At 35.7% G+C, this 20,484-nt stretch overlaps 1 protein-coding gene across 6 annotated transcripts in view; it reads left to right on the forward strand.

Moving 5' to 3' along the window:
- The window catches only part of MBD5 (methyl-CpG binding domain protein 5), a 193,668-nt gene that overhangs the window by 113,702 nt on the left and 59,482 nt on the right, over positions 1-20,484 (forward strand). For 3 of the 6 annotated variants that reach the window (XM_061183818.1, XM_061183814.1, XM_061183825.1), the window contains exons 8-11: positions 8,449-8,775; positions 9,154-9,474; positions 11,107-11,315; positions 14,603-15,811. In XM_061183818.1, the coding sequence (XP_061039801.1) occupies positions 8,449-8,775; positions 9,154-9,474; positions 11,107-11,315; positions 14,603-15,811 (2,066 nt within the window). Of the gene's footprint in view, positions 1-8,448; positions 9,475-11,106; positions 11,316-14,602; positions 15,812-20,484 lie in introns of all 6 variants that reach the window. The other 3 variants (XM_061183805.1, XM_061183809.1, XM_061183832.1) reach the window with 2 other exon arrangements.

A 20,484-nucleotide genomic window follows, 5' to 3' on the forward strand; every position in this document is an offset into this window, starting at 1 on the left:
GTGTCCTGTGGTGTTTTGGTTTAGGGAGGAATTCAAAATCAAGTACCCCTGACTGACAAATTTCATCAGGTCCATGCCTCTTTGGGCCTCTGACTGCTGCCCACCTGTTTACCATAGAACAAAAACACACATGCCAGTAACCCGGGCCTCTGCAGAGGACCCAGCCCTGCCAGTGTCCACATGACAACCCATCCTTCCATGGCCCTGTGGGTTTTCACAATTTTCACAGAAGCAAAAAGATTTAGACTATTCTGCTAACCAACTTAATAACTGAACCTTACCTCCCTCCAATATGATAAAGTCATTAAATATAACTTTTTCACTTTAAAATGCCTTTTATATTCTCATTTTTTTTTCTAATAAAAAACATTTAATCAACTCTTCTAAAACACATGAAAATGTAGTCCTGTGAAAGGGCAGAGTATGAGTTTGTACCAAAAGAGAAAATAATTCAATCCTTTATTTGCCTTAACTCTTAAAGATATACATTGACTAACAAGAATATAAATAAACCTATGAATAAATATTTGCTTGTGAATATTTATATATATATATATTTTTTAACTCTGGAAAAGAAAGTGTTTTTTTCAGCACAAAATACATTTGATTGAAACTCAGTGCAGCCACTAATATGGTAGGTATAAGAAAATTAGAGATCACAAAAGAATGCTTTGGATAAAATATTGCAAAGTGCAAGCTTGGTTTTTTGTTCCATGTATTTATTTATTCTCAGAGCATGCCAGTAAAGAAAATAAAGGGAAATTGTCATTCCCTTCATTTGAGGTTATAGTTGCAAAAAGATTATGGGATAAAAATACTCCAGGATGGATTGTTCTATGTTAGCTGTCTCAGGATATGGGACGTTTGTGTGGAAATAAGCCTCTAGTCTTTTATAGACTTATGTAGAGTGAAAAAAGGCAGAGACTCCTTTAAGGTTGTGACTGAATTAATGATAATTGCTATTGAAAGTATTTCCACCCAAGTTTTTAAATGCCTAGATTTTACGCCTCACCTGATTGATGCATAGGCTTCTAGGTTGAAAGTTGCCCTCTGCTCTTGTTTTTTAACCAAATCTATATTAAAATCTTGATTATGTGATAAAAATCTATGTCTATTCTTTTAGTTAAATTTTTGCAAAATGAGCCATTTCTTCTTTGCTGTAAGTTATTTTTACAACAGGCAATGTCTTGCTGTTTAAGGTTTCCTAATATCAGGGTTACACCACTTGCTTTGTTTACATATTCCAGGTTTAATGTTTCCTTGTGTACAAAAAGAGGAGTTAAAATATGTTCGAATTTAGACACTGAGTCTATGTAATCAAAGGTGATAACAACTCAGAGTGGTGTGATATGTTTGCTGATTCAATGATCTATTTTGTACCTTTCAAGAAATAAATTGTCCCAGTGTGCAAATTGGGAGAATTTTATTCTATTGCAACACACTAAGCTCACTTATAAAATCACTAGAAATCCCTTCAATTCTCAAGGGGATGCCTAAGCTATTATTTACTAAAATCAAGTGGTCTAAGAACATTGAAGCAGCTTCTCAAAGTACCTAAATTCTAGGCAGTAATGTTAACTCTACAAAGACTTGACTCATTAAAAATAATGCTTAAACATTTTCCTAGTGTCATCAAAATAGATTTCACTTCCATGTGCATGGAGTACTAAATAAATCATAAACTTCCTACCTTCAAGGAACTTATATCAAACAACATTAATGCTAACAAAGCAAAGAGTAGAGTAAAAATTATTTTCTAAGAATTATACTTCTTGCAAAGTCAAAGTAACAACTCACGTTTTTACAGATTAGGAATGAAACTAGACAAACAGAAGTCTGAAGGAGTTGCTGAGATACTCCTGGGGTAGGAGCTAGTCCAGGGAAATTCTAAATATCTATCCAAGACCCATGGGTACAGGTATAAGAAAGAGTAGTATTTATCACAAATGCCCCAAAGCGGAGCTCCTGTGCTGCACGACTCCACAGGGATACCTCTCACATGAGAGTCTGATAAACATGCTTCCTGGAGCACAACTCCATAGACCATCCCCCACAGAGTTGAGCAACTGAGAGGCCTGATCCTAAAGCAGTGTTTTTCAAACTTTTTTTTACTTTTAACCACAGCAAGAAATTAACTCGCATTCCATTTCACTAGAGATACGTTTTTAATGTACAACAAAAGTTTCCTGAAAAAAACACTCTGTGATGCACTCTGACATTTTAGATCCCATTCTATCTTATCCTATCTTATTCTATTTCTTTTTTTTTATGACAGTCATGATCTACCGAAATGATTTCATCACCCACCAGCAGAACATGACCCAGCACTCACATGTATAAGTTAACAGAAACAGTTTCCACAAAATAATATCCTAGCTATGCAATGTACTCTTTCTTTTTTTTTCTTTTCTATTTCATTTATCAAAATCTACTGCTTTGGGGGCATACTAAATCGATTTTACAGTCTTAAATAGGTCTAAGCACTGTCTTAGAATATTCATGAGGTAATTAACTCAGCAAATATTTCTTGTAATACCTAGTATGTGCTCTGCACTGTTTAGCACTGAAAATAAAATAGTACACAATGGAAGGATACAAAGTTAACTATTCATAATCTAGAATCTCTACTTGCTCTGCTCATTAAACAAAATGAGATAAACTTCCAGTTGGTATATTGATGGATGGAGCATTTTAACTGTTATTCTAGCATATTGAGAGAACAGAAATCCTACCAAGCAAGAGACTTAACCTCTGCTCTCAGTATTTGCTTCCTTACAATAAATATTAAGAAAAATGTGATAAAAAGCATTTGTAAAAAAAAAAAAAAAAACCCAAAAATCTTTGTTACTTGAGAAACAGTGAAAAATCTCAAGCAATTTTTTTCATTTCAACAGTTTTCAGAGTAATTCTATGTATTAATAAAGGAAGCAGAAATGATCAGTAGTAAAACACCCTTTTTTTTTGTCTGACCCCATTGCCACCCGAAGACTGGCCTCGCTGCCTGAACACGGTCATAATCACTCAGACCTCATATTCCAAGATTCAAGCTACATTTCCTTCCACTGTTCTTTCCTCTTCCCTAAGAGGTTGGCCCTGTTGAGGGTGGAGAGTATTTCCTCAGATACTGCCACTGATCCCTTTCCCCTCTTCCTTTTCTCCTAAATTGTGTTGGTTTTGGGTCCCTCCCTCCCTTCCTTATGGAGAACAAATAGACACTAATCCCTAGGGCTTCCTGCCTACTTCTGGTAAAGGAATGCTAGGAATTTACATCAGGATCCAAAGCACAAAGATAGAGATTGGTATGTTTTTGTAAATACATATTACCATGTCATTACTAAGGCTTGGGAAAATAATACCTTGTTGGAAGATCTAGACTTCTCATAAAAGTTATCTTTCAATTTTTAAAATCCTTTAAATATAGAAGAGAAAATTTTACTATTTCCATGGGATTGAAAAGTGAATTATATTTATTAGACTCACTAGGGCATGATATTTTCTCTTGTCTCTAGAAGCATTCGTTTTTATTAAGGATTATCATTGACCCTGTTTGCAATTAAAGTACACTTGCCAAAGCAAATGATAGAGGTCAAATAGTGAAGGAGTGTGTTCCATATGATGTATTTCTTAGGTTCTTGAATTTATGGATAAAAAGCAGTATTTGGGCATATCAATTAAGAAAAAGTTTTCTAGCATTAAGTAGTATTTATTCAAAATTGGAGCTATAGATCAAACTGGTAAAATGACATTTTAAAAGCACCTATTGGTCCATTTGGAATGAGCTTTATGCCCTTTCTTGTACACATACAAAGCCATGTACAACAATATTATTAATACTTAAGGGCCAACCATGAGAGAGTTTAGCATGATATGAACAATGACTCTTCTCAAAGAATATTGGTGACGAAGAAGAGAAATAACTCTAAAGAAGTAGACATTACCTTTGTTTTGAAAAGCAGTGTTTAAAAAATGAGGCAAATAAAACACCTCAAGAATGAAATTATTAGTAATAGGAAAATATCCTTTAAAAAATCCTAAAAAAAATTACTGATGCTATTTCTGTATACACACACATATACAGACACACACACACACATCATAAATTATATGTGTGTGTAAAGAATACTGTTTATATCTGGAAATCTACCCCACTGGAAAAAGCTACCACTGTTGTTTCCTAATTGTACTGGACTATCTCAGTGCCTGATTGGGTGTCTAGGCATGTGATCTCACACCAGGAAAGTTTATTTGGATGGCTTTCTAGTCTTATTTCCTACTTCTTTAAAAGTAACAGAAACAATGAGAAAAAAGTTATGCCAGTTCATGGTGCTGCTGGCTGGTGTGAAATAATAATTTTTTCTAATTAAAGGACTTCTCCAACTTACTAACTTGTTCGAGGCTCCCAGCTGCCTTTTAGTTATTTAACTGCTAAATGTTTAGTGAATAGTTTGCTATTTTAAAAACTCTTTTAAAAAAAACTGTCTCCCTCATTAGATTAAGCTCAAAACATCTTATCTGCCAAAAGAAAAATCAGCTTTAAGAAAACTTTTTCCCCACATGCTTCAACAGACCATAGGTTTTTATGCAGAACTATGAAGTAAGTTCACCAGAGAATGCCTGTTCAAGATTAAGTGGTTCAGAAATAAGCAATTTCCAATTTCCCTCCTGCTATAAAAATTCAGGATCCTCTTTCAATGACCCCAAGCGTTAATGAGTTGACTTTAAGAATTTAGAGTACTTTGGGATGGATGGACATCTTCCTCCATAAGATTATTTTAACTCCCCAGCACACCTGGGAGTCTTCTAAAGTAACTTGACATCATTCAGCCATCTCCTTTCCAGCATCCCTTATCTCCTGGCATTGGACCAATCATACTCTACAGAGTAAGTTTTCACTTTTCTCCACAAATGGGTGGTACTCTCTCCTTCTCCACATACACACTTGCCACGCACACACAGCATCAAGTGATCTGATTCCTAGAAGTTGAATGCAAGTTTTACGATCTTGATAGATTGATTCAACCAACATTTTTTGAATGCCAACCATGTTAGAGACTCTTAAGTCTTGGAAATACAGAGGGAAATAAGAAGTGATCCTTGCCTTTAATGGTTTAGAAAGATGATTTTAAATTTCTTCACTGCTTGTCTAAGGCAGCAGGTTTAACCATGGGTGGGAGGGCTTGGGTGTGTAGGAAAGCAGCATACAATATTTTCAGTCATATTTCTTTGTTCTGAGGATACATAGGACTCTATTACCCTCCATGCACTTTATTATCTCCTTGCCTTTTTTAAAAACTACTTTGCTTCTACTTAGAAGCCTTTTCTATCTCCTTTTCCACTCTCAAATCCCAGATCAAATGTTACCACTTGCTTAGTTTTTCCTGACACCTTCAGTTTTACAATTGTCCCCTTGTTATATACCTGCTTTTGTTCCTGGCATATTGCCTTGTAGTTATACTAGATATATGAAAAGAGCTTTAAAATTTCCTGGTTTGTAATAAGCTCTCAAAAAATGTATATTTGAGACAGGGAGATCTGTGTGTTTATCACATTGCCTAAACTCTGAGTTCCTTAAAGAAAGGGCAGGGTGTTGTGTTGTTGTTGTTTGTTTGTATCACCATTTCTACCCTTTTGTTCAGTAGAGTGTACTTGATTGTTGAACTGGTGTGTTGAAAATTAGAGAAAATAAAAAATATGCCTGATCCACATATTACCCTTAAGAAGCTTGTGGTATTCACCCCCTTCTTGTTTGTAATGCAAAAATACACCCAGAGTAGCTATATTTTCTTTATTGTCATTCCTCAAGAATATTTAGATGGAGAATTTTTAGAATAATGTCCCCAAATGACTACTTTCATGAATCCTCAATATGGATGTTTCTCTCTTACAAAATAAAGATAAAAGAATAATAACCTCTACAGAAATCCTTCATCTACAAAGCCTTGTCATATACATACTAGAGTATTTTGAAAATGTACTCTGTGATTAGAGGAATGGGTGATCTGTACCTTTAAATATGCCGTTATTATTTAACAGATAGGGGGAAAAGCCGTAGATAGTGATTACTAGTAAATAAGAGCTTTTATTAGCTTGTTTAAAAAGATGGATTCCAAACACAAATAAAGCACAGTACCTATTTAACGGAAATAGCAGAAAGATTTAAGAAGCAATGAAATGTTTAAGGTGTTGATTGTTTTATTACAAATCTGAATTAATATTTAAAGAATTGTATACCATATGCCTACTTCGGCATTTTATCTCCTTTAAATGAAACACTGAGAGCTTAAAAAAAAAAAAAAAAAAAGACCACAACAGCTAGGAAAAATTGCAAAGTCATGCTATAGAGATATATATGTTGGATATGCTGATTTATACTTACTACTATTACCATGTCATCACAACTAACTGCAGCTACTAATGTCAATAATAATGATGACAATGATAACTCCTTTTATTTGTATACTTTTACACATTGCAAGCCTTTCACTTACCTATTTTTGAGTCTCACAACAATCATGCCAATGAGTTTCCTTAGGAAAAATTCAAAGGTAGGAAAGTTTCATATGCAGGAAGATGTCCATCCGTGTGTTATATATAATGATGAAAAAATCAAAATATAAATGCCAAACTTTATTGGATCAATAAATATGATCAATCCATATGCTACATGGTTAAAAATACTAGTATGGAGTTTTTATGTCAGAAAGGAAAAATTCTTGTGTTAGTCTGTTAGGAGGAAACAAGAATAATACATAGTTATATTTGTACTACTATTACAACTATGGAAACATTTCTGTGTATTTGAACAAGGCTTCAGTGGTAACGTGGTCAAATATAAAATTTGTTATGATGGCATATAGCACAGCAGTAAAGTTTTTGAATTATTTTAGATTTTCAGTAACACTGGTATTGTTCATTATAACATATACATGTTTAATATTTTAATAAATTAAATGTATGTGCTTATAATATTTGCCAAATGCATGTATTAAATAAAGCAATGCATTTCTTTAGGGTAAGACATTTTTCAAAAAAATGATTGTAGGTTCCTTCAACAGAATGTGATTCTCACCCTCCCCACCCCACCCCTTGTGCATCTGGATCACCAGGGGTGATTTCAAAGAATACTACTGCCCAGGCTGTACCCCAAGAGATGAGTTTTCAGCTGGTCTTGGATAGGGCCCAGACATTGGTTGGTTGGTTTGTTTTTAAGTTCTTTAGGTAATTATTTTGTATAGCTTGGATTGATAACAACTAAAACAATTATAATACACAACTGAAATTTTATTATTAAATTCCCTGAATTTAATATACATTACTTTGATATACATTAAAATATACATCTTTAGCATACACAAGACTTTCAAGATTAAGAATGCTATTTGGGTGAAGACTGGTCTGAATTAAGGAATCATGAGTATAAAGTATCTTTATACTATTAGAATGACAAAGATTTAAAAATAATGATAAAACACAGTGTTGGTGAGAAAAATGAGCACTGCCTACATTGTTTATAGAAATATAAATTGAATATATATTGATCAACTTCGCTGGAGGCAGTCTGACAATGTGTATCCAGAGCTTTAAAAATATGTAAATGCTTTGTCCCTGGAATTCCACTTTTAAGAGTTTTTCCTTAGAAAATAATTGAGCATATTGGCAAAGATGAGTTAATAAGAATGTTTATCATAGTGTTGCTTGAAATAGTAAAAGATTGTAAACAATCAAAATATCCACAACAATGGATTGAATACATTATGGTATATTCATACGTGATACTAGTAAAATGGATCTATAGTTAACATGAGAGGATATTCACAATATATTGATAAATGAAAAAAAGTTGCAAAACAATATGATTCCATTTTCGTTAAAAATATATGTAACATGTATACATACGTCTGCATATGTATATACATATAGGTGGGAAAAGCCCAGAAAACTATACACTAAAATATTAATAGTTATCTACATAAGTACTTTTTATTTTCTGTTTTGTATTCTTATGCATATTCTATTTGGGTTTTTTTTTTCCACTAAAAGAAAGTACTGGTATTATAAATATAGAACAAAAACTTTTTTTTTAATGTAAAAATATATTTTGAAAAATGAAGCATTGTTACTTTTATCTACCCAATTGAATGGACTACACCACAGCTTCCCCCATTTTCACCTTGTCTGGATGTGAAAAACAAAATATTTGATAGTTAGAAACAGGTATTGCTTAAAGTACTAAGCTTCTTCAGTATATTCATGTTCAAAGTAGGTCGAAGTATGAAGTCAAACTAGTTTCATTAACATGTCAAATCATCTCTAATTACAGTTTATCTGGTTAGAATCTATGAAGAGGACATGTAACATATTAATTGAAATGTATCTTGATGTATTTTTACAGAGTTGTCTCCCTTAACATCCATAATTAATAAGTGGGTTTTTTTCCCTTTATTTTAGGCGGTTCAGGACCATCATCCTCCATAGCCATAGCTGGCACTAACCACCCTGCCATCACAAAGACAACATCTGTTCTTCAAGACGGCGTCATAGTCACCACCGCAGCTGGAAACCCACTGCAGAGTCAGCTGCCCATTGGGAGTGATTTTCCTTTTGTTGGCCAGGAGCACGCACTTCATTTTCCATCCAACAGCACTTCAAACAACCATCTTCCACACCCCTTGAACCCCAGCCTCCTCAGTTCTCTACCTATCTCTTTGCCAGTGAATCAACAGCATCTCCTAAACCAGAATCTATTAAATATCCTCCAGCCTTCAGCAGGAGAAGGCAAGTCTGAGATCAACCTCCACCCTTTAGGTTTTCTCAACCCGAATGTAAACGCTGCTTTAGCTTTTCTCTCCAGTGACATGGATGGGCAGGTATTGCAGCCTGTTCACTTTCAGCTCTTAGCAGCCCTGCTTCAGAACCAAGCCCACGCAGCTGCCATGCTTCCCCTGCCATCTTTCAATCTGACCATCTCAGATCTTTTGCAACAGCAAAATACCCCTTTACCCTCATTAACACAGATGACAGCCCCACCAGACCATTTGCCAAGCAATCAGTCAGAGAACAGCCGAGCTGAGACCCTTTTAACCAGCCCCTTGGGGAACCCTTTACCAAGCTTTGCAGGCAGTGACACTACTTTTAACCCCCTGTTCCTCCCAGCTGTCACTGGGGCCTCGGGATTAATGGCCTTGAATCCCCAGCTGTTGGGAGGTGTCCTGAACTCGGCATCGGCCAACACCGCTAATCATCCAGAGGTTTCCATAGCAACTTCTTCCCAGGCAACCACTACCACAACCACTACATCATCAGCAGTGGCAGCACTGACTGTCTCAACACTTGGTGGGACAGCAGTGGTGTCAATGGCAGAAACATTGCTGAATATATCTAATAATGCTGGGAATACACCTGGTCCAGCTAAACTGAACAGTAACTCTGTGGTGCCACAGCTACTTAACCCTCTACTGGGGACAGGTCTGCTTGGTAAGTTAAATTTTTTCACAAATTTTTACAAAAGAAACGTTTTTCTAATTCTATTTTCTCCTTTTTAAAAAAACTCCATTTTGTCACACTATTTTTAAAAATGTTTTTGTTATGTCACAGCTTGCTTAAGGAACTAAATATAATAACACCCACACACAACCATAGTTATACAAACATGAAAATGACTTCTTCCTTCTCCCCTATTCTAGCAATACTAAATATCATTTTAATCTGCTTTCTCTTCTAATTCTGATGCCACCTAAACCTAACCTGCCCATCATTCTCTTAAGCCGAGTATTGTCTTATTTTTCAAATAATTAAAGCACAGGTGCACCTTAAAAATAACATTTATTTGAATTTTAGTTGGTGTGGCATCACAGGGTTAGTATGAGCAGCTGCACTGTGGATGAAAACGGTTTGAGGAAGTGTTTTTCCATGTGATCCCTAAATAAACAAAACTAAATGCTTATCCAGCAAAATAAGAAACAAGGCATAATAACATTCAAAGTTAAAGTTTGCCCAAGTTCAAGGAAACAGAAGGCCCCAAGAGCTACTGCTAGGTTTTCTCAAACAGTATTATTCTTTAGAACTTTGTGGCTTAAAAACAAAATCCTTTATGTAGATTATCTTATCTCAAAAAATATAGAAAATAATGTCAAGTATATTCAACTGTGTGATGCGAGTAATTGTAATATAAAGTATAGAGATGATGTCCATAAAGTCTGGAAACATAGGCAAATATACATGATATTGTCAAGGGTATCTTCAGTATCTTAAAAAAATATGTTTCCAGATTTCATGGACACCTTTACAAAAAAGTTTAATTAGTTCTATTTGGCAGTCAAATCAATGTAGTTAAGTAACCTACAAAGCATTACAGATTTACAGATTTCAAGCTATAGGGCAATTTCTATGACGTTATCCTCAAAATAATTTCAGTGTAATTTCAAAACAAGTTAATTTTGAATTTTGAATATAAATGTAGTTATTAACTAATCCTATCTGATTATATAATATTTATTTTTAATGACTGTGACAGTGAATCCTTCTGTATTATTAGCTTTCTTTACAATTTTAGTTTTAGGTAACCAAAATACAAAATACATATTTTGTATAAAAAAATACATATTAAAACAAAACAAAAACAAAATACGTATTTCTAGACGAAATCTGATTTTATTTGATGGTATTTATTGATGACTGTGGCTTGAGAACTAAATTTTGTAAACAGGCCTGATCAGACCCACTTGTTTTAACTATCTTGTCAAATACTTATGCTTGCTAAAGCAGTTAGGACTAATTTTAACTTTTAATTGTAGTTGCTCTAACAAAAATGGTTTCAAGGAATTCTATAACACTGAAAATCAATACATAAGGATTGGCTAGTGGATAGACAAAAGACTTAACTCGTCTCTCCATGATACAAAATCAAAACACTAATTATGAAAGATGAAATTAAATAATAAAACTACTCTTTCCTTACCACTTAGTAAGACTTTGAGGAGAAAAAGAAAAAAGAATTACCATGTTAAGTCTAGTTTTTAGTTTTTGTTTTAGGAATCCTCAACAAAGATAGGCATAGGACCTCCAAAGAATCACATTGACTTATATTTTATGTTTTTCAAACTATAGGTGACATGTCCTCAATAAACAGTACTTTGAATAACCATCAACTGACTCATCTACAGTCGCTGTTAAACAACAATCAGATGTTTCCTCCAAATCAGCAACAGCAGCAGCTTCTTCAGGGGTACCAGAATCTCCAGGCTTTTCAAGGACAGTCCACAATTCCTTGCCCAGCTAACAATAACCCCATGGCTTGTCTGTTTCAGAACTTTCAGGTACTCTCCTTCCCTGGGTTACTTTAGTAGAAAACAATATTTATTAGTTGTTTTACTTAATTGGGGGGGAAGAGACGAAAGAAGGTGGTTATGTACCTTTTCACCTTTACTTACTATTATTTCTCAATAATGAATATTGTTAAACATTCCAGTTTTTTGTGTGAAGCATTTTATTTTGTCTGAAGCATCTCACTGGTCCTCTTGGAGCTGTTAGTAAAAACTGATCATGTTACCCTGTTAAACCCTTTTGTGGTTTCCCATTGCTCCCCTGATTAAAATCCACATCCTTAACATGCTTACCCTGCCTCACTCTCCAGCCCCAGCTCTCACCACTCTCTCCCTGGCTTCAGCCACATGGTCTTCTTTTAGTTCTACAAACTGAATAAATTCATGGTAGATTAAGGAGCTGGATGGAAAGAGTAGCACTAAATAAATACATGAAAAAAATATAGAAGATTTTAAAATAATCTTGGGGTAGAGAAGGCTCTTTCAGCAAGACACAAAACCAAGAAGTCAAAAAGAAAAGAGGTAACAGAGTTGAATACATAAAACTTTAAAATCTGTATGACCAAAGGCATTCTAAACAAAGTTGAAGACAGGTGGCAACCTGGCAGAAAATACTTGCATAATAATAGCAAATAATTGCCATTCATAATATTTTTAAAGCCCCTACAAATTAGGAAGAAAAAAGATAATTGATTAGAAAAATGAGCAATAGAAATGAACAGACAATTCAAAGAAAATTAAATAATAATTAGTAATAAACATGAAAAGAATAATCAGTTATATAAATTACAACATTACTATGTTCATCAGATTGATGATATCCCTTGCTGACAGAGGTGTGGGAAAATGGATTCTTTCAGATATATTGTTGGTCTGATTGTATGCTGATATAGTCCTTTTGGAGGGTAATTTGATAGTTCAGCATTTTAAAAAAGGAAATATATATATATATATATATACATATACATATATACACATATATACACACACCTCCTTTGACCCAGAAGTTCAACTTTTATGTATCTATTTTAGAGAAATCTTCAAATGTGAACAAAAGGGCACAGTCTAGAATGTTCATTACAACTTGATTTGTGGCGTCAAAAATTAGAAACCACTTAAGCAACCATCAGGAGGGAAATAGTAAAATATGTTATGCTATATCCATCTACCTAGTAGTTTACAAGATTAGGTAGATTTATATAATCTGATATAGAAGATCCACAAGATTACAGAGCTCCAATACTGTAGTATTATAGAACAATACTAAAATACAATACCATTTATGTGAAAGAAAGAAATAAGGCAGGAAGAAAGGAAGGAATGGAAGAAAGAAGGGAAACTAGATATACACCTACACACCTTAAGGTATTAAAAACAAGTCTGCAAGGATGCACTCGAACATTGATTACTTCTGAGAAAGAAATGGCATCAGAGTGGCATGCAAAAGTACAGATTTGGGTGGGGAAGTGATGAAAGCTTTTCTCTTTTTTGACAATGAGAAAATGTTCATATATGTCTTATATAATAAAAGAATTTAGAAGGAAAGAGGTTGTGCTCAACCATGTCATTGAGTAAATAGGTAGATAAAGCCTGAAGGGACTCCATTAGATTTAGCAGTTAGAGAATCACCAGTGACTTGGTGGAATGCAGTTTTGGTGGAGTTGTGGGAGCAGGAACCAGACTGCAATGAATGTAAGGATGAAAAAAGAAAGAGTATGGATTACTCTTTCAAAAACTTAACTATGAAGAACATACGAGAAACAAGGTAGTGCCCCAAGGCGGGCGTAGGTTGAATGCAAACTTTTAAAATATCGAAGCCACGCACATATTGAATGCTAAAGGAAAGAGACAAAAAAAAAGTGGAAGAGATTGAACATAAAGAAGAGAAGGGGTAACAGATAAGGCAAGATCTCTGAGGAGAGGCTTGGGATCCAGAGCATGAATGGAGGACGACTCTCGGAGAGTAGAAGGGGCTCCTCTTACACTGGGAAGCAGGACAGGATCAGGGACACATATATTGCAGAGAAGTGTGTGCTGCCAGAAGGCAGGGAATAGCAGAGTATAAGAATTATGAGAATTCTTAACCTGTGAACTTCATTATCTCTAAGTAAGGTCATTTACTAAGAATAGTGTGGGATATGGTATAGCAGCTGGCTTGAGGAAGTGGATAAATATCTGAATAGTTGTGAGAGGGAGTGATACCTAACCAGAGAATCATAGGATTTATGGGAACATAAGCCCCCAGCTGTGGTTGGAAGCCATAAGTTCCTGTGGATAGATACTCAGCATCCTCACTGTACATATAGATATATAAGGTAGGGAGTTAAATTGATCCAAGATTGGGATTTTATCTGATAGGTGTAGACAAGGGGAGAATGGCATGAGAGTAGTTATGTGCTGATAGATCCCAGGTTCTGGTTTAGTAGGAAAGGATATAAGGACAGGAAGGGAGTGATCACTGTGGGGGAAAAAATCCAAAGTATCAAGGGTCTATAGCAGCAATTCGTAGCTGAGGTTGGTGAAATTAGAATAACCTGTGGACTTTTTCAAATTGCACTCATCATTCCTGTCCTGAGTATTGATATTCTTCTCTGGCGGGCATTCCCTCCCTTCACCTCTTCCCAATTAAGCATCACCTCTGTAGCGAGCCATTGTCACTGTTGGCAACATGGAGGTGTCCCTCAGGCAGTGACTTGGTAAGGTTCAAGAGTAGGCATTACTACCCTATTTAAAGACTTCAAAAATTTAGTGTCATATCAGAAATAGTTTATTGTTAAGAAAGGGGTATATGTATTTTGTTTTGTTTTATCTTATATTGTATTGCACTTAGATCAGTAGAAATATCAGTGAGTTAGAAATCATTTTTAAATCTGCTTTCCTTTTTAATTTGAGCAGTGCTGGTGACAGACTTGTTTCTCTCTTTGAATTCCAAGTTGCAAAACCTGTAATGACACTAAAAACATGGAGTCATCACCTGGAAACATTTTGTATCCAACCACCTCAACTTTAATTTTCCTAGAGAGTGTTTAGTAATGATGATTTTTTTAAAAAAATCTGTTACATGTTTCAATCAAAGAAATAGTACCCAAATATAATCAAGACATAAGCCTTTCTATACAGAGTGACTTTTAATTTCATTTTTGAGTCTTGTTCTTTCTTTATATTGCCTTCCTTGTTATATTTGTTTGTCTTCTGGTAAATCTTAAAATTATGGTCTTTCTCTTTAAGGACTTGAATATTTTTTTCTCTCTCTCTCACTGCTTCCTGTCTATTTCTTTAAGGTGAGAATGCAGGAAGATGCAGCTCTCCTAAACAAAAGAATAAGCACTCAGCCGGGGCTCACAGCACTTCCCGAAAATCCAAACACTACACTTCCACCTTTCCAAGATACATCTTGTGAGTTGCAATCGCGGATTGACCCATCTCTTGGTCAACAGGTGAAGGATGGCCTCGTTGTGGGTGGCCAAGGTGATGCTTCCATAGATGCTATTTACAAAGCAGTTGTTGATGCAGCCAGCAAAGGAATGCAGGTTGTCATCACCACTGCAGTCAACAGTACAACTCAGATCAGCCCCATTCCAGCTCTGAGTGCCATGAGTGCCTTCACTGCTTCAATTGGTGACCCATTAAGTCTCCCCAGTGCTGTCAGTGCGGTCATTCATGGACGAAACATGGGCAGTGTTGATCATGATGGTAGGCTGAGAAGTGTAAGAGGGGCTCGGCTGCCCAGCAATCTGGACCATGGGAAAAACTCAAACGAAGGAGATGGGTTTGAATATTTCAAGTCGGCAAGTTGCCACACATCTAAAAAACAGTGGGATGGGGAGCAAAGCCCTGGAGGGGAGCGAAACAGGTGGAAGTGTGAGGAATTTTTAGATCATCCAGGCCATATCCACAGTAGTCCTTGTCACGAAAGACCCAACAATGTCTCTACACTGCCATTTCTGCCTGGGGAACAGCACCCAATACTGTTACCACCAAGAAACTGTCAAGGGGATAAAATTCTGGAGGAAAATTTCAGGTATAATAACTACAAAAGAACTATGATGAGTTTTAAGGAGAGACTAGAGAACACTGTGGAAAGATGTACACACATCAATGGGAACAGACCTCGACAGAGTCGGGGCTTTGGAGAGCTGCTGAGCACCACAAAGCAAGACCTGGTCCTAGAGGAGCAATCTCCGAGCTCCTCAAATAGTTTGGAAAGTTCTCTGGTCAAAGACTACATCCATTACAATGGAGACTTTAATGCCAAAAGCATTAACGGGTGTGTACCTAGCCCTTCAGACGCTAAAAGCATTAGTAGTGAAGATGACCTAAGGAATCCAGACTCCCCTTCTTCAAATGAATTGATACATTATAGGCCAAGGACGTTCAACGTTGGCGACTTGGTCTGGGGCCAAATCAAAGGACTGACTTCCTGGCCTGGAAAATTAGTAAGAGAAGACGACGTTCACAGTTCTTGTCAACAAAGCCCCGAGGAAGGGAAGGTATACCAATCTTTAACCATTGTCAAATACTAACCTTTGTTCAGATATCAATTATTATTTTTTGTTATCATCACTTTCGATTCTTCATGACTCATTGAGGTCTCACAAACTTCTGGAGCATAAAATGAAGAGGGGATGGTTGTAGTCACCAAAATGTCGTATCGTCAAGGGGTGAGTTGTGAAGCATTTGTAGATCCCACTAGGGCTCAGCGTGGCTCTAACCCAGGAACCAGATTTCCAGAATTTTGTTAACTTTGCCTTCCTTCCTTGCATGTACCTAATTCTTCATTCATACACAGAGAATGAAGGCAAGTGGCAATGATGGGAGAAAAAAAAATATGGTGGTTGTTGGAAACCAGCAGTGTGGCAGAGGTAGGGGTCCTCCCAGGCAGCAGGAAGTGCCAGGGGACTGCATCTCTCCCATATGCTGACATGTGACACATAGGGCTGGCGAGAGGGTAAAATTGGGGTGGAGTTGCAGCCATTTCTGGAAGCAGCAGGTAACATCTGAGTTCAGAATGGAGTCTCCTTTCAGGAAACGTTCTGGGTCTTTATAACATATGGAAATGTTTAACCCCGTAGTCTGGTTCTACTTAACACAATCTGATCACATAAATTAAATGAAAAGTTCTCCATGAAACTACCATTCAATTTAGAAGAAATTAGTAGGGGTCTTCTGAGCTTCTTTTTCCCCCTCACAATTGGTAGAATTGACTCACTAGGCAAGAAATATGCAGAATGTTTAAAGTAGACAGAAAAAATTTATATCCGAGCAGGAGGAGATAATAATGTACATTCCCCACATATGATGAAGAAACATGTAATTTTTCATCTCCTTAGGAAATAAAAATTCCTCTTACAGGTATATATTATTCTCTTAAAGAGTATATTGTATAAAGCTCTTTCAACTCTGCTCAAACCTCCACTGGCATTTAGGTTTCATGGCAAAGGAAACCAAAAGCATTCTTGCCAGCACAGTAAAAGGATTGTCTTTCTCCAAATGACCGGGAGGTCCTTAAACCCATTGCTTATAATGCCTAATATATACTTGTCAGGATACACTCTGGGCATAATGTTTCTACCTTTGATAAGAAAATGAATTCCATACTCCTATTCACAAAACATTTTATTCTCTAATCTCTCTGAGACCAGACAATCATTCTTTAGGTTGATAAACCTAAATATTTTTGACAGTTTATTCAAAATATAATTAGAAACAGCAAAACTGGGCTTTTATGATATAAACGGAACTGCTACACATACAAGATGTAGACATTAAACTGTTTTATAATCTCTGTGCAGATGAAACCAAGTCTTTTTTGTGTGCCATTTTACCAAAAAAAGCTTAACTAAGGAAAAGATTATGGCCTCCCTTTCCTGGAAACATTCTTCCTGTCCTAAATGACTTGTCTAAATATCTTTTTATGTCCTCAGGAGAATAAAGGCATGTACTTTCAACACATTTCACATTAAACAGTGGTCCTAATCTTCTGCTTAGTCTGTGTTAGCAAACTCCTGAGATTTGAGTTCCTCACTGATGTTTAAGGAGATACACTTTAAAAAAAAAATCATTATCTAAGAGTCCAAGAAACATTTATTTTACTTTATTTAAATACTCAACTGATTTTCAGTCACTATAAAATAAAAGTATTTCAAAAATCCAGATTCTTCTTCTTTATTATAGACAATAGGTGAATTCCTAATAGAGAGCATAAAATTGTTTCTGTAAATTCAAATATCCCCCCTCCCATTGTCTAACATTGTAATTTTGCATTCTCAAAACTTTGATATCAAAATCTTGATATCAAGATACACTAAAAATACTTCTGGTAAATCAGAAAAAGTAATTGAAAGCAAACATTTAGAGGTGAAAAACTGAAAATTTATAATAAAATATTAATGATAACACATGAAATATTTATCTGTCATTAAAAAGCAAGGTATAACAGCCTTAAAAGCTCTAGGGCACTTAACATTTTAAACAACCTCTGGTCTTTTCAGGACCTACCTCACTTTTGCACATAAAAAAACAAAGCGCTATTTCACAAACCCTTTTTTTCCCCCTATAGTTCACCAAACAAAGGAAGGGCTTCCTCATACCTTATTTCATGATGCCCAGCTAGCCAAACCCTGTTCTCAGTTTATAATACCAGGAAAGGTGAAATTTCAAACACAGATCTCTCTGACTTCAAGCCAGATGTCCTCTGCCTGATGTCCTGGTGATCCTGGTCCACATAGAAAAGATTAAACTATGGTTAATATCTGTGTAAGACAAAGCATGGTCTATTTGAAAAGATCTCCTATGACACATGTTTTACAGTAAAATTGGTTTAAAATTGTGAACCAATTATGTAAATTTTATTTACATAGAACTCCTTAGTCCTCACAATATTGGATAAAGTCTTTCGCGTTTATAGCTAAACTTCTGCTTTTAGAAAGGTAAGCAGTGTATTAGGTTTCCTTCCATATACTGCCTGACATTTTAATAAAGTCAAGAGAGGAAGACAGAGACTGACTTCATAAACTATTTGTTTATTATAGTAAAATCTTATTAATTCCGTCTTGCTGATGTGGAATGTGGGACCATTTCCCCCAGTATGTGTCTCTGTAGTATCTCAGAAGAAAAGGTTTGCTAAACAATTTTCTTACACATGATTATTTAAAACCTTCTTAGCCTCTCAGGTTTTCATACTAGTATTTCTGTGTCCACCCAAGTATGTAACTTAATCCAAGATCCTGTCAGATCCCACCAGATAAAATCTGTGTTAACTCAAGTTTTAGAATAGATTTATTATCTTACCTCCTCCCATCCCTCACATCTCACAAACCTATCATTTGTTTTCTGTTACAATCTTTGTTCTCAGCAAGTCACTTCAAATCCTTTTTGGAAGCAGGCAAAGTAGAAAAAAATAATAATAATTAATGAACACGATTGCAGGTTACTAGTTCAGAGCAAGCCAGGCACCTCTCATGTTTTCAGGTTGCATGAGTGGTCTCTGGACTGAGAGGTCAAAGCTGTGATTGGAGCAGGCGCTGGGATCTCCAAGTTGTCCATAACCTGATACTTCAGCCAACTGTTTGTCATGTCTGACTTGGTCAGATTATGATTTTAGAAGACATTTTTAGTCTTCCGCGGGGTGTTAAATGTAGCAGAATTACTAATAATGCATTAGAAATGTCCTGCAATTTCTGAGATTCCTTTCTAGGAGGTATGATTTCTAAATATCAAATACTGTGTGAACACAGTCCTTGGAGAACTAGAGAGAAAGCCAGGTGTGGCAAAAAGAGGCCTGGGCTTCGGGCATTCTTGTGTGAGCTTAAACGCACCTCTGCCAGTTACCTAAATGGTCCTGAATGGGTATATTAATCTCCAGAGCTGAAATCTCCTCACTGCTCAAGTGGGAATATTAATCTCTACTCAGAATGATGTTTAAGAATTAAATGCATTACCATAAATAGATGGTACACAAAAGAGGCTCAGTAAAAATTAGCCTCCTCCTCTCTGTTGTCTATATTAAACAACCTTATGTATATGTGCTGCCAAAGCAAGCACTGTATTAAACAACCTTAGGAATTTGGATTCCACCATTATGGAATTGTGGTCATTTGACCTTCATTATTGTTTACCTATGCATTATCTGTGTAAAAAGGACTTACTAACCAGGTTGGGGGTGAAAGGATAATAATAACATATTTAATGAATGAAATAGTTTATAACTATTTTTTATGAACCTCAGGATGTTGCATACAAATTGGCATATCTGATTATAAATTCCTATTAGCTGTTCATTTTAAGCAGGAGTTCTACTTGGAAGCATTTTAAAGCACTTAGTTTGTTGAGTGAACTTGAAAGTCCCCCTCTCCTCAATGTTTCTAAACACTATAAACTCAGACTTTCTTCCTCTACCTTCCTACCCCCCAAAACACTCAACAATATTAATTAGTAGAGATTTTTAACAGTCTGTGAAAAGTTGCGCTGAATCACCCCTATATATAATACTGTCCCAATATTGAAGCTATGTGACAGCACCGAAGGATGTTATGTGCCTTATATAATACCATTCAGGAAGTGGTGTATATCCTTACTAATTCATTTTTTCCTTTGACTATCAGTTTGTAACGAAGTACATTCTAGAAGATATTTATACTTTTTCTAAAGAAGTGGTACAAGCTTCTCTCTGCACCATGAACCCTTTATAGGTTCAGATTTAGTGGCCAAGAATAAGACCTCAGTGCTGAGTCATGGCTGGAGAAATGTACTGCCAGATCTTGGCACCATATTAAGGAATTCTTGGAAAGGAAAATGGCTTCCACTGGCGTTATACCTATACACTATGATGTACAAACATTTTAAGCCTGTGCAACTATGGGAGGTAATGGTTATCTTTATGTATTTATTTCAATAACTACTTTAAAACAGGAAAAAGTGCTCTTTTTTTTTCTAAGATATATTTTGTAATTATCATCCGCCATCTTTGATCTTACATTAACTAGCCTAAAAGGATTGACTATCAAGTAATAATCAAAAAATAAAATTCTTATTTTTTTCTGAGTAGATTATTTTTACTCTTTTTGCACACTGTCCCATTGGTCTTCATATTTCATTGTTGTTACATTCGATGTGTGTTCTGACTCGAGCCAAATTTAGGAAAGAATTTGTTTCTATATTGGCA

The sequence above is a fragment of the Eubalaena glacialis genome, chromosome 1, assembly GCF_028564815.1.
Source record: "Eubalaena glacialis isolate mEubGla1 chromosome 1, mEubGla1.1.hap2.+ XY, whole genome shotgun sequence".
Taxonomy (NCBI): domain Eukaryota; kingdom Metazoa; phylum Chordata; class Mammalia; order Artiodactyla; family Balaenidae; genus Eubalaena; species Eubalaena glacialis.